Source organism: Amblyomma americanum, chromosome 2, assembly GCF_052857255.1.
Source record: "Amblyomma americanum isolate KBUSLIRL-KWMA chromosome 2, ASM5285725v1, whole genome shotgun sequence".
Lineage (NCBI taxonomy): Eukaryota > Metazoa > Arthropoda > Arachnida > Ixodida > Ixodidae > Amblyomma > Amblyomma americanum.
Window position 1 is genome coordinate 166,647,428 of NC_135498.1, and position 13,887 is coordinate 166,661,314.

The 13,887-nt window shown below is 46.3% G+C and overlaps 1 protein-coding gene across 3 annotated transcripts in view; it reads right to left on the reverse strand.

Moving 5' to 3' along the window:
• S6k (Ribosomal protein S6 kinase) overlaps positions 1 to 11,635 on the reverse strand; it is a 66,977-nt gene extending 55,342 nt beyond the window's left edge. For 2 of the 3 annotated variants that reach the window (XM_077655430.1, XM_077655428.1), the window contains exons 1-3: positions 9,842 to 10,293; positions 8,571 to 8,608; positions 2,659 to 2,776 (exon numbers count right to left, since the gene is read on the reverse strand). In XM_077655430.1, coding sequence (XP_077511556.1) covers positions 2,659 to 2,776; positions 8,571 to 8,608; positions 9,842 to 9,934 — 249 coding nt within the window. In that variant the 5' untranslated portion in view covers positions 9,935 to 10,293. Of the gene's footprint in view, positions 1 to 2,658; positions 2,777 to 8,570; positions 8,609 to 9,841; positions 10,294 to 11,544 lie in introns of those variants that run through there. The other variant, XM_077655429.1, reaches the window with a different exon arrangement.
• Between the last annotated feature and the right edge of the window lie 2,252 nt (positions 11,636 to 13,887).

Sequence of the window (13,887 nt, forward strand, 5' to 3'; positions counted from 1 at the left end):
GTAGGCGTTGTGGTGGCGCGCCGATGTGTTGAGGGGCAAGATACTCTTATGCCTATGTTTTTGTTTTAATTTCTGCCACCTTGAATAATTATCTGGCTGCAGAAATACTTTTTCAGTCCCAGAGGTCACTAGTAATTCTTTGCACATAAAAAAGCCTGTTTTGTGGAATAAACCTCAGTTGAAGTCCGGCGTTCGTGGCATCTACTCTCCTTGTCAGTGTGTTTATGCTGGAATGATGTATTATAAAAATACCCATAAATAGCCCCGTTTTCTATGCTTAGCCAGAACAGGCGTTTGCAACCACAGAGGAGAAAGTTGAAAGAGGCTTCACGTTTTACAGTAGCTAGTCACACCCAACGGCTACCCTTGCACTGAACTGGAGAGTGTTTCTTCTATCATTAGTTGGTTGCAATTTAGACCTTCACTGTAAAGCAAATCTTGTGCTTGTTCGTCCATTTATATACTGCTGTCCTGAGGTTTAGAGTTTTGAAGAAGAGACTAAATAAGCAAAGAAAGCTGGGCAAGCTTGTGAACATTCACAATTAGTCCTTTTTCATGAAATCCATGAAACCACAGCAAATGTGGCTGTTTTGAAAAACAGAGCTGCAGTTCTGCTCAACCAATCATGTAACTGCGAAAGACACTTGGAACAGGCTAACTGGTGACTATCAAATGACTGAATACAACACCATACGTTAAACCGTAAACCAAGCCAAATAAACATAATTACTACTGTTCCTTATGCGGCACTCCAAATGGTGATGCTTTGCTCCTTTCAAACATATCACTTCCAATGGTCTTTCTTTTCTCAAGGCATGTGCCTGGTTTTTAAGTGTTTCTGTGGCATGCACTTTAGCAAGTTTCCTACAGAAAAATTGGTGCATAGCTCTCAACAAAAAAACTCGCGTAACGTATCACAGATGTGCACAAAAGCTCGTTTCATATAAAATTAAATGACGTTTTAGGAATCAGCCCACAAAATACACATTCCATGAAAGTTGTGACTTCATTAAAAGAATATACTTTAATGTGATAGCATTTAGGTTGCAGTCTTGTAAAATCAACCGGTTTCTCCGTAACTAAATTCCCTGATTGGCCGAGAGGGTTGTGACGGCATCAGCACCCCCAGGTTTGAAAATCTGAGGACTGGAATGTTCCAGTACCTTCTTTTGGATTACCATACAGGATTATACAAACCAGACCCAATAATCCACTAATTAATACCCCTAATCCACCCATAAAACCCTAATAACCCATCTTACTGCACCCACTAATCCCAACTAATCCACCTTAATCTATTTTGTGGGGTGACCCTAGTACTTCCAAAATTTTGAAGGTCCTTTGGAAAAACATAGCGTGCCACCCAGAAATTTGAATTTTGTTTTAATTAATAGAAAGTAATAAATATCCAGGTCTGAATTGTGAATCTCCTGTATGCTGACTCACAATGGCAGAGGACAACTAGAAAACCAACCAGAAAGTGTAATAAAGTAGTAATAAGATGGTGTAATAACGTAAATGAGAACAAAAGAACGGAATAAAGAGGCAATTCAATACGAAATCGTAATGGACAGAAAAAAAAAAAGCTGACTACGGACCTGCACCAAAGCAAAGAACGAAATCTGGAAGGGAACTTTCTATGACAATGCCCAACACTTCACAGGTACATCCGGCTGCCTTAGAAACAAGGACTTACAAAAGGGCCAACACATGCACAGCGAGAGGATATGGTAGGAAAACCACTAAAACCTCATTGGTTAGGCAGTTGTGCAGCCCATTCAAGTGCAGCTTAGTCTTCCCAAGGCTAGTACTCTAGGGAGAAAACGTTAACTGATTTACCACAGAAACTACAAAAACACAAGCTGGCAAATGATTAGTGGCATACAAGTGAGAAAAAGTAAATAGACATCTAGCCATTCATCGACCACCACCTGGTGAATCTGCCGCCCTGCACAATTCCAAGAGGATGCAGCTTGCGTTTTATGCTAGCTTCTGTTTGAGCGCAATTCCAAGAGGATGCACATATACTGCTACGAAGCAGTATGTGCATCCTTTCCTTATCACTGCTGGCAAAAGCGTCATCATTCTTCAAGTGTTATCATTCAAAGTATTATCATTCAAAGCCACAGCTTTGCAAGAGGCAGGAAGGTTGTTCTCAAAACATAACTACCACATGATTATGCATTGTCCAGGACTGATTATGATGTAAGCATGCTAGCTGGAAAGTGTGAATAAAGACTGGCCAATGGTCACCTCTAGCCGATTCTGACAACTGCCAAGTGTGAGCGCTGCTATCACCTCCGCCAAGTAGCATTAATTTCAACACGCTCACAAGTTGGTCTCAATAAAGAACTTCCCTCCATGGCTTTTGTCTTGTTGGCCCCACCATGCTACAACAGCATCAATTGCTCCGCATCCCCCGACTGTGCCATCCCATAGAGCATGAAAAAAAGCAGATGCTTTCCATGATAGGAGGCACTCCTTTCAGAATTTTCTCATGCTTGGTGCAACCACGCTCGGTTTGTACCACGTCCAATCATCACATAACTAACACTGCCCATCCCTAAGACTATTGGGCAGTTTTTAATTGGTCATCATGAATGCAATAAAAATGACCAAATCATTTACTCCTCTGTCAAAAGTGGGGCTTGCGCGCACCTTTCCATAGCCACCCTTGCCCAACACCTTGAGCAGCTCGAAGTCCTTAGGGCCCGTCTTCTCCTGGTCCGGATTGACTGTATGCTCTGACAGCTGGATCTTCTCCACATCTTGCAGCCTACGGCAGACCGACAAGACACGGGAGGCCAGTTGTAAGACAAGGAAACATGTCTATACAGGGTGTCCCAGTTAACTTGGACCTAAATTTAAAACAAAAAAAAATGACAGGGCTTCTAACAGCCACACAGGCGGCAACACATTAGCCTGTGCATGTGTGCCATTGCAGTTTGCTCAATACAACACCTCGCACACTGCTGACTGCAGATCAGACTCTGGCATCACAAAAGGTCATGTTATGGAAGTGCCCATCCCTTGCTCTTCGCAAAGGAAGCTCACCAACCAATGGACATGCAGCGCCTGCCTTTTGCGGCCGCATGACCAAAGAATGCGTCCAGTAGCTCAAGCTTTGCTCTGTCTTGTGAGGACAAAGAATTATCTCACAAATGAACAATAAAGAAAAACACTAAACACCACTAAATTGATGGATAAATGTCCCAACATTACAAATAGGTCATTTTTACCAAGAACAGAGCCTGGACAAGCCTCAAAATTACACAAAGTGAAAGACGCGCAGTGATGCTACTGAAAAAACTGGTAAAAACTGGAAAAGGGGAAGCGAAATGTGTTGAAACTAAAAAATCTGCGAGTGATCGAATATATGTAGTTTCGAGGAGTGCAGTTTTTTCAGGGACGGTCTCATGCCTGCTTGGCCATGGCAAGTGTGACAGAGCTTATAACGGAGTCAGCCTGATCACAAATTGAATAATTGGGAGACACCACAGAGCTACGTGACCGAAAGGAATCCACGTCTGTTCGTTGCAATGTTTGCTTGCTGCAATATGTGCAATGAAACCTAAATTTGGTCCCTCCTGCTGCTCGCGGCTGTTCATACTGCGAGCGATCCAAACAATCACTCAAAGCAAAACGTATTCACATGTGCTGCGCTCCTGTGCTTACTACTAGTCCACAAATGCCGAAAAGTGTGCAATTACATGGACTGATGGGTTGATACGTTACCGCAACGCTATTACCACTAATGGCAGGCTGAATCTCCATGTGTGCATTGAGAATTCCGAACTCTGTTGGGGAGGGGCACTGCTCAAGTCACGACGTAATGTATGTCTGGCAAGGCTATGCATCGTCTTATAGAGTGGACCTATTTACGCCTTCAGTATACAATTTATCACAATGCAACGCAGAGTTTACCGGCCCGTACATGCCATGTGCTCCAACTTTTTTTTATTTGATACTGTGAGTCCCATCAGGGACTGTAACAGGAAGGGCTCTGAATGATACAACAAATCAGGTATGTAGCACACATTGATAAGTAAAACAACTTAAACAATAACATATGGCAAAAATAGTCACAAAATCGGTTAAAGAATTCAAGTTGAAGTATAAATAACCGGCTGCACACATGGTGACAAGGATACCAAAAAAAGGAAATCGGCTGCAGTTAGTGCTGTAATTTCAGTCTAGGCACAAAAAGAAAATGGCAAAATAAACTAAACGCATCTAATGATGAGCTGTTAGATTGATCTGTGTTTAGATTGTTCCATTAACATGTAGCCCGTGGAAAAAAATGAGTATATGAATATGTCAGTACGGAACCGAAACTTAATTTGTGTGTTAGGTTGTGGCAGGTCAATCTAGTCTTTGTGGTCGTTATGTATTCCGTAGCGGGCACTTTTAGTTGGTTGTGTGTTAGCAGATACATAATTTTAAGTCTCGCAAATTTTGCTCTGCTCTCCAGGGTTAGGAGTTCAAATGTTTTAGTAATTCTGTTGGTGAATCTGTAAGGGTGCGTTTATTATATCCCCGTCCTTTTTTTACGATATACACATTGTTGTCGTCGCTGCATTTTTGCTAACTTTGCAGTTAGGTAAAAAGTTCGTTCCACCGCTTGCATTCATGGTGCGATGTGCAGATGCAATTGTTTTCGTTAACGGCATTTTTCTTTTTTTTCTTTTCAGGTGGCAATATCTACACGCACCCGACGTTCGTGAACACGTATGTGGGGTGGCAGCACGAAGTTGTGGCCAAATTTCTGAAGTCCCTACATCGTGTGCTACTGAAATAAAACTGCTTTGTTCGAACCATCCAAAAGCCCAGTATCCTAAAATTATATGCAGAGTAGTTGGTAGGTCAGGCGCCGTGCTTCGGGTGTCAACATATCGGGTCAACGCAACCATGGTGTTTCCCCGGCGATTTTCTCGAGCCAGTCATGCTCAAATCCCGCTATCTGACAAGACAGATGGTCTAAATGCATGGTAGGGTCAGAGACTTGAACCGTACAATTAGCACAGTGTTGTCAACAACGGTGCACCGAAAACTCTCGTTCTGAAAACTTCACGGCTGCACACCTCGGGAAAAAAATTGCCCAGTGATCATGCAAAACCCCTACTACAAAACCGTTCAGTTTTCCCGATTGCGCTGCATACCCATAATGAGCGGCTAATCGCTTTTTGAGCACAACAAACACAACCTCAGTCTCGAGCCACGGCATTTGAGGCGCTTTCCAGCACGATACTCTTGTCTTCCGTGACCCCCCCAAAAGAGGCCACTGCCTTGGAAATACTCCGAAATACCTCCATAAAAGTGGCCATTGCCTTCGCGATTCGAAATACCCCGAAGGTTGAATGCATGGGCGGCGCCTACGGCCTCGTGCAATGCTTTGTCAGATTAGGGCAGGGGTTGCACGTGCCTGGTAAGAATTTCAAACAGCCAAAGCTCACTGCCTTTTTTGCACCTGAATAAAGTTTTGCTTCACAGAATACACTACATTTTGACTTCCTCGCAGTTGTGGCGCAATTAAAGCTCGACTGCTTTAGCTTTTCTCGGGTGGTCGCTTATATCAAATTACCGCTTATAACGAATTTTTCCGCCGTCCCGCCGATTTCGTTATAACGAGGGATTACTGTATGCACCTTCAATTGTGTGCCTCCCTGGACTTTAGTATCGAAACTGTGATGCAACCGTTAATCGTACAACACTGTTCCGGTTGGTGTCATATGTGGCCGTGTGTGTGTGCATGGTGTGTGAGGGTGGGTGTCAGTGCACCCAGGGGCATTAATGCTTTCGCATTCCCACACATAAGCAGTCATAAGTTTCTCTGCCTAATCTTTTTATGTTCACTGAAGGTCAAGTTTCGAAATTACCGAGTGCCATTCACTAGCAGCATTTACTCGCTGCTAATTCATCACAACTTTCAACTTCATGGCAGATTGGTTAACTCCCTTCGCCTATGAACTCTGTTAAACCCCCTTAATTTCGGGCCTGCCATATGTGCGCCACGCAAATCTTCCTTGGGGTAAAGAGCCTCCTATCATAAGGGAGTTCGACGTAGCCATGTGACAGAGGTATTTAGCCACTTTTTAAATCAGTTTATCTAAAATTTCACACACTTATAGCCTCAAACACAACCTATGCGTTTTATTGCTTACAATACTGCTGCCGCATGAGCATTTCCAACAATCACTGATCTCTTTTGAAATAATTAAAAGAGTAAAGACACCTAATATTGGTGGCATATTTTCTTCTCTACAATGATGCGGAAGACACTACTGCGCACAAATCACCATGTAATATTCGCCTACGACTGCTAAATAATTTATAATTGAATTGTTTCTGTCGTGCTGTTTCGGTTTCAACAGCCGAGCGGTAGCTCTGACCTCAAAGAGTGCTTTTGTGTCACGTGAGGCATGGCAAGATGTCCATATAATCGCTGCTTCATCATTTTAATTTACTGCAGTGATGAAGCCAGCTTTCCTCAAGAGCCGGAATGACAACGAATGCGGAAGCATCAATTATATTGCAGTTTTTTCATGGCTCACATGACTTGTAAGCACATGTTGACGTCGCAGTCCTCATTCGGCTGTTGAAACCAAAACAGCATGAGAAAGAAATTCGATTATAAATTATTTAGCGGTTGTAGGAGAATACCAGGTGGTAATTCATGTATAATAATGCCCTGCGCATCATTGCAGACAAAAAAAACACCCACCCAGAAGTTAGGTGTCTATACTCCTTTAAGAATATACTCTACCAAAAGCTGCCACAAGATATGAAGTATTCAATTCAAAATCCACTGAATGAACTGTGAAGCCCAGAATGATGGGCGAACCTCAATCATCTAATGGCAGTACTGCACACTGGCTAATGGCCAATATTATGTGCGAGCACAATTACACAGGTAGCTTGCATCTTCTGCCCCGATACATAGGAGGGCAATGCACCAACAAGGCAGCAATCCAGCTGACGAAAAGAAAGCAAGTTTATGCGGGCAACGATTTGACGAGTGATAGTGTGCCAGCAAAAGTCACTGTGAATGTCCGAGATTACAGAAGGTCACCGACTTTCGTGGCAGTCGCAGTCTGACTCTGCCTTACATGCTGGCAGTTTCGTGCTTAAAATATTAGGGTTTTGACCTGTTCACGGCTAGATGCTAAAGAATTCATTTCCGCTAAGAAATAAGTCAATAGGATTATACCAACTGTACAGTTTTTCCCGCTGTGATGTATTTTAAAGGGGCCCCGAAACACATTTTCAGTGCATTGTTTTGCCTGTTGGTTGCATAGGATGAGTTATAGTGATGTTATCAGCATCGGTCGTACCGCGTGTACTCCGGTTTTTAAAATTTTTATTAGCTCGCAAAAAACCAATTCATGACACTGACGGTGTCACCATACAGTGGCGGTTTTAGCAGTGGATATGACATCACTGGACGGGAGCCTGATGATTGGACAAACAGTAAATATACTGCAAATTGTGTTAATAAACTGAGATACGTTTTGCCATGTTTATGAGTTTTTTTATTACACCAAGAAAACCAACTTGTTTGCCTTAGATAAAAGCACTTTAAACCAAGTAAAACGAAAATACACCACCAGAGGCTCTGGCTACTTTTTGCATCGAAGGGCTTTGCGCCTCTTTGTACACATCCTACGACCTAGCACACAACACTTATGGCTACTCGCTATGTATCTGAGAACGGCTTTGCGGGATCGATCCGATTGAGTGATTCCACTCTACAAGTGTTCATTTCAGTCCCAAGGTAGGATGCAAAGAAAAAAGCCATTCGTTTCACATTTAGCACTGCGCATCAGCTTGTGGATCACCAGGCGGCGGTGCCAGAAGGTGCCATGTTCCCATCAACAGCACGCGCACCTTGCTTGCCGTAACCAATCAGCGCGTTGTTAGCGACGGGCCACGGTAGGTGGTAAGCAGTAGTGGTACGTGCTATGCTAAATGTATCTAGTATCTTGCGCAGGCTGCCACTCCGTCGCAGTATCTCATGCTTGAGTTCGGATCCATAAGTCAGGAATCGGTGTTCCCTTCTGCACCGTCGACGTGAGGATCGCTGGGTCAGCTGGGTCAGCTGGGCGTTCACATGGTTGTTGTAACCATGAAAAGAGCGCTACCAGCCTTGGCAAGAACGATTTACAGCGATTAGGCAACCATGGTGTGCTAACTTGCCCGACATGCTCAGATAGGCTGTTTTGATTGATTCCGCCCTGTGGTGTCATTAGGGGCTCGAGAGTGAAATGGAAATGGGGAGCCGCGCAAACAGAGTTGAGGGCAGCATTTTGTTTGCTTGTATTTTTAACTTTCTTCATTGAATAACTTCCGTTGCTATGCATCGATTCCTGTAATTCTTTTTGAGTCAGCATCTGTGTGACATAAAGAATCCATCTGAAGTATAGACTGCATCCATTCAAGCAGTTTTTGCAGCCCCTTTAAAGCCAGCATCATGGTTTCAACGAAAAAATGTAGGCAGTCCACACTTTTGAACTAATTGTACCTGCAGAAAAAGAAGACAGGCACAAGAAAAAGGAAATGTCAAGAATGCTTACTCTAGTATGGAGTTTATATTCGGCTCCACCGACAGGCTCTGCAAAAAAAAAAAAAAGAGAGAGTTAAGAGAACATTCAATGTAATTAAGTTCAGTTTTCGAAGGCTGTCGGCTTCTCAACAGCCCCAACTGTCAACGCACGATTCCGCCATCATTCAAACGCGGCTCCCCGGCGCACGCAGCCATCCACGCGGCGAGGAAAGCCGCACAGATGTTGTACTACGCGCACCGCGGCGGCGAGTACGTCACGGCGAGCGTCCGCGCTGCGCCCCTCCCCGCGGCGACCTTGCGAGGGCGAAAGGCTAGCGGCGCTTTGCAAGTCTGCATTTCGAGGTCAAGTTTATTCGAGAGTATTGCGCATCGCGTTCCACGCCGGCCAACCGCAACAGGCGTTTTGTTTTTGTTTGCCCCGGCGAGCGGCGGTTTCTTTCCGTTGCCGCGGCCTTCCGCGCATTCCGAAAGCACAACAAACAGGAAACTGCGCGTCGTCGTCGAACCTTCTGAATCAGCGAGATCAGCTCCCGCGTGCATATATGACGCAGACAGTGCGCAACGTCGACACAACGCGCGCACCCATGAGACAACGGCGCGACGTTCGGAAGCAGCGAGGCCGCGCCGTTTCCGCCTCTTTTGCGTCACTTTCAGCGGACTGGGGCATCCGCACACGCGGGATCGTGGGAGGTGGGCTCAGACTCGGTGGCGTGGCGTAGTGTGCAAGGACCCGGCGGGCATGAAAGAGGGGGGGGTTCGTAGAACGGCTGATCGCTATGAGGGGAAGAGATGAGAGGGGAGGGTGTAGCCAGCGCGAGCCAAAGTCCGAACACCTGCGGCTCGCGCAATTACGCTTCCTGGGAAGGCGCGCCGGCGGCGCCGGCACTCAGAGAGCGAGCGCGATGAAACCGAAGACCCACGGCTTTCGCCAGCGGCTGCGAGCACGTGTCAAAATAAACACGCGATGACGACGTAACAGTCACCGGTGGAAGACCACCGATACCTCCCCCCCGGCGAACGGGCAGCGGCGAATTCCTCCCAGCAATTGCCGCCGGAATGCGCCCGAACTGGGCTAGTGGAGCAGCGAGCAAGGACGCCCGCGTGCGCTCGGCCGCCATACGGTACGCTTCTCCGAGCACGCCGCATGCCGAACGCGCTAAGGGAGCCCGGCGGGATTGCGCGAATACACCGCTAGACGCGGTCGCACCGCTGGCACTCGGCGGCATGCGGTGCCATGCCGTGCCATGTGCCAGCCGCGGGGCCCCACCGCTGATTGCGTACCTGCTCGTCCACTTCGATAGCGTCGTCGCTCGACTCGTCGTTTCTGTCATGTTCGGCGTCGTGGAGCTCTAAGTCGAACACTCCTGCCATCATAGCAGAGTCGGCGGACCCAGCCTGCACTGTTCACTACGACAGGCCCATGACAAGACCACGTCCAAGCTGCACACACGCGCGCAAGCCACCGAAATTCACTCAGCCGGCAGGTGATTCCAGCGACGGCAAAGGGTACCACGCTGGTCGCACACTCGCGTCCTCGGCCCACAGGGAACAGAAAGTCGAAAATAAACGCGACACTTGCTCGGATAGCCGCTGGCAGACGCAGATACCCTCGATAACGGATGAAGTTTCAGAGTGAAAAAGGAAAAAAGTGCCAGCGAAAGGGCTTTTTCTCTCAAGGCTTGTCAAAGATAACAACAATTGTCAGACTCAGCAAGGCTTGGCCTTTCACTCTTTAAGCGCCTTGGTGGCGCCTCAATCGAGTGAGTTTACTTCGGCGGCCGCGTTTGCGGGCTCAATCATGCCCGCGAAATTCAAATAAGAAGCACCGACGACGGTTTGTACATCCTAATTGCTGCGCCCTGACCGTGAGGCCCCATGATGACGGAAATGAAGTTCATTCATTCATTCATTCATTCATTCATTCATTCATTCATTCATTCATTCATTCATTCATTCATTCATTGTACATCGCCTTCTGCATGAAGAGCATAAAATTGAGCATTTGTTTCCCTTTACATGAGAACACGCGTGAAAATAGGAAGTGCACAACTGGCCGCTTCCATTCAGTGTGAGGTCTGCTGGAATAATACGTCGGAAATGCCAAAAAAAAAAGACGAGGAAATGCAAAAGTGAGGTGACGACATGCAAGGCTGGCGGCCACCAGAACGCAGCTTCTGCCAAGTTTGTGGTTCCAAAAAGGTCGCGGCGCATTGAGTTAACGAAAGAATGAATGCGCGCGCAGGTCTGAGAAAGTTTTCAAAGCATTACGAAAATTGAATACCAGGGCGACAGCACTGCCACCGATTACAGCACAGGAACAACACTGCGCGCTCCTGGTGGTTGATTTCCAGCTGAATTTTACTCATCCAGAAGGGAAGTCGCACTAACCAGATGCACGAAACAACTGTCTTTCTACAGTGCGCTGTCAGCCGCCTTCGCTCAGATTACTATAATCATCTCGTGCCTAAAAAAAGATAAAAATAAACGTCAATTCCTTTTTTGATGTATGCATGCACGGACCAGTAAAATCCAATTGGAAGCCAGCGCTCATGCAAGCATGTTTTTGCCGCTGCTTTCCCGGTTGTAACGTGGCCTCGATCCGCACTGCTAACCTTACACGAATGCATCAGCACAACAAAACAAAAATGACGAAAACTTTCGTTCATCAGATTCCTTGGAATGAACCATCAACCGCTGGAACCTTTGATCCACGCAAGACAGCTTGCAACATATATCGTTTCCGTCGCGCGGATCTAGAATCAATAACGCTATCTGCAGCTATCTAAACAGGGCGACAGCCTCTCTTTGCTGAGATCAGACCGACAGTGCAGCTAGATCGATCTGCCAGCGGGTAACTGCGTACTCTGTCGTTATCAAGCTTGTCATTTAGCTAACGCACAGGGTTCTCAAGAGTGACAGAAATAGTGAACCCCTGATTCGTTTTGGCATTGGCTCGTCATTAGATTCCGAACCCGGCGACAAACCTGGAGTGGTCTGAACCGGCTTCCATGCAGGTGCGGCCAATTGGTCGTCTTTGCCGCCACACCCGTCGCCACGCAGCATCTCCACAGCGGTGGCATGCCGTCGGTGGGTGGACCTCCGGCGCCTGCAGACACCAACGCTCCGTCACCCAAGAGCGACCATGCTTCTTCTTCTTCTTCGTCGTCGTCCTCTTAAGGCATGGCACATACCCACATGGGGGGATTGGCCAAGGTGTAGTGGCATAAACAAGGAAATTCGGTTGTGGTTGTCCTCAGACGAACACAGTTGATATGATGATGATGTCCTCAGGCTTTGTGGCACACAAACACAATTTTTTAAAGCGAAATTTATTGCCCCAGGGCATCAATGATGGGTGAAGGGGTGATGAATGATGTAGTAGAGATTAAATGAATGGAAAAAGGTTAGCTGATTTGATGAAGTCCAGTAGAGAACGATGGTACGGTCCCTGCGTCCAGGCAATGTATGAAGCAGGGTTGCTTGGTGAAAGGCCTGCTACCATCAGGTGTCGGATCCTTGTAGGCTTGAGAGCTGGGCAGTCCCACAGTAAGTGATGAATGTCGGCCTCAATGTCCTCGTGTTTACATATCGGACACCCTGGACACGAACACAGTTGTGTGCTGTTTGCTCGTCTTCTTCGCGCAGCACAGCACGTGACCGAGCAAGACCTGTTTCATTTTCGCCTTAACTGGATATATCTTTCCTGTCGGATGCCCCGGTTCCTAGCCTGTACGCATGAGGATAGCGAGGTGGTCAAGTTGGTTTGCCATCGTCAGAAGGAATAGTGCGGGAGGTACAGAAGCACAAACTGATTGCCGCTGTGCGCTTCGTTCGTCCTTCGTCTGCGCGCACTGTTCCTTTTCAAACTGTAAGTGTGCATGCGTCCCTCGTTACATGACTTCAACCTCCAGTAACAACACTGACGTCCGGAGGACGTGCGGACGTATCCCCAGGAAGTGCGGAGAAACTCTTGCGGGCATCCCTCACATAACCATTTGGCTGCACTTTCTGTATCCAAAGAAGGTCCGCTGGAAGTCCTTGAGAATTTATTTTTAGGCCTTAATAAGGAGACATTCGTTTTTGGTCATATAATTGTTAATTTCCCTGGGGGATTTTTATGGGCCCAAGAGAAAAGACTTGCTCGGCCCAAGCGAAATATATTCGCAAAGCCTTGGCTACATTTTCTGCGATTTAGGCTTGAAGAAAGAAATAACTGCGCCTTATTACAATGGTGTAGTTGCTTGGCTCAGTGACGAATTTTTTACGGGTAAAAGCTGCATGGTATCACAGGCTGTCGCAGCGGAATGTCTAACAACAAGCATATGCGAAGCATAGATCAGGCTAGAAAAAAGGTGCAAACCAAAATGCATCACCAACATACTGAGCACATACATAATAATAATAATGATTGGTTTTTGGGGAAAGGAAATGGCGCAGTATCTCTCTCATATATCGTTGGACACCTGGACCGCGCCGTAAGGGAAGGGATAAAGGAGGGAGTAAAAGAAGAAAGGAAGATGTGCCGTAGTGGAGGGCTCCAGAATAATTTCGACCACCTGGGGATCTTTAAGGTGCACTGACATCGCACAGCGCACGGGCGCCTTAGCGTTTTTCCTCCATAAAGACGCAGCCGCCGCGGTCGGGTTCGAACCCGGGATGTCCGGATCAGTAGTCGAGCGCCCTAACCACCGAGCCACCGCGGCGGGGCGCACATACATCCACAGAATCAATAATTTTCTTGTGTCACCACAAATTCATAATTGAATGAAATAACATTGCTTAACGTGCAAGAGTGACTAGCTCCAAAAGGAGGGCGTCAGATTTCGAGTACACAATCTCGTGAAAATTATGCACATACATCCACAGAATGAATAATTTTCACGAGATTCTGTACTCGAAATCTGACACCCTCCTTTTGGAGCCAGTCGCTCTTGCACGTTAAGCAATGTTATTTCATTCAATTATGAATTTGTGATTACACAAGAAATGCAAATGGGCGGACCACGTTGCAAATATCTACTATTAGGAAAACGTGACTCCACTCTGCCAGCTTTGTCGCGAACATTATGCATACGTAATCAGACGCGATTCAAGTAAACAATTGAAGCTTTCTCGGCCAAAAATTATGACAATGTGAAAACTGTAAGACACTGTTATGTAAATATTGAAAGTAATGGTCGATTCTTATGATATGTAGCAAAATCTTTCTTTTAAAGTGTTTCCAGCGATCGCATCGAACAGTTAAGACTGCCATAGAAAACCAATGGGGAACGCTTTTGACGATAGCAAAAACATGAATAGAAAAACATGCAGGACTGCCATCAGGT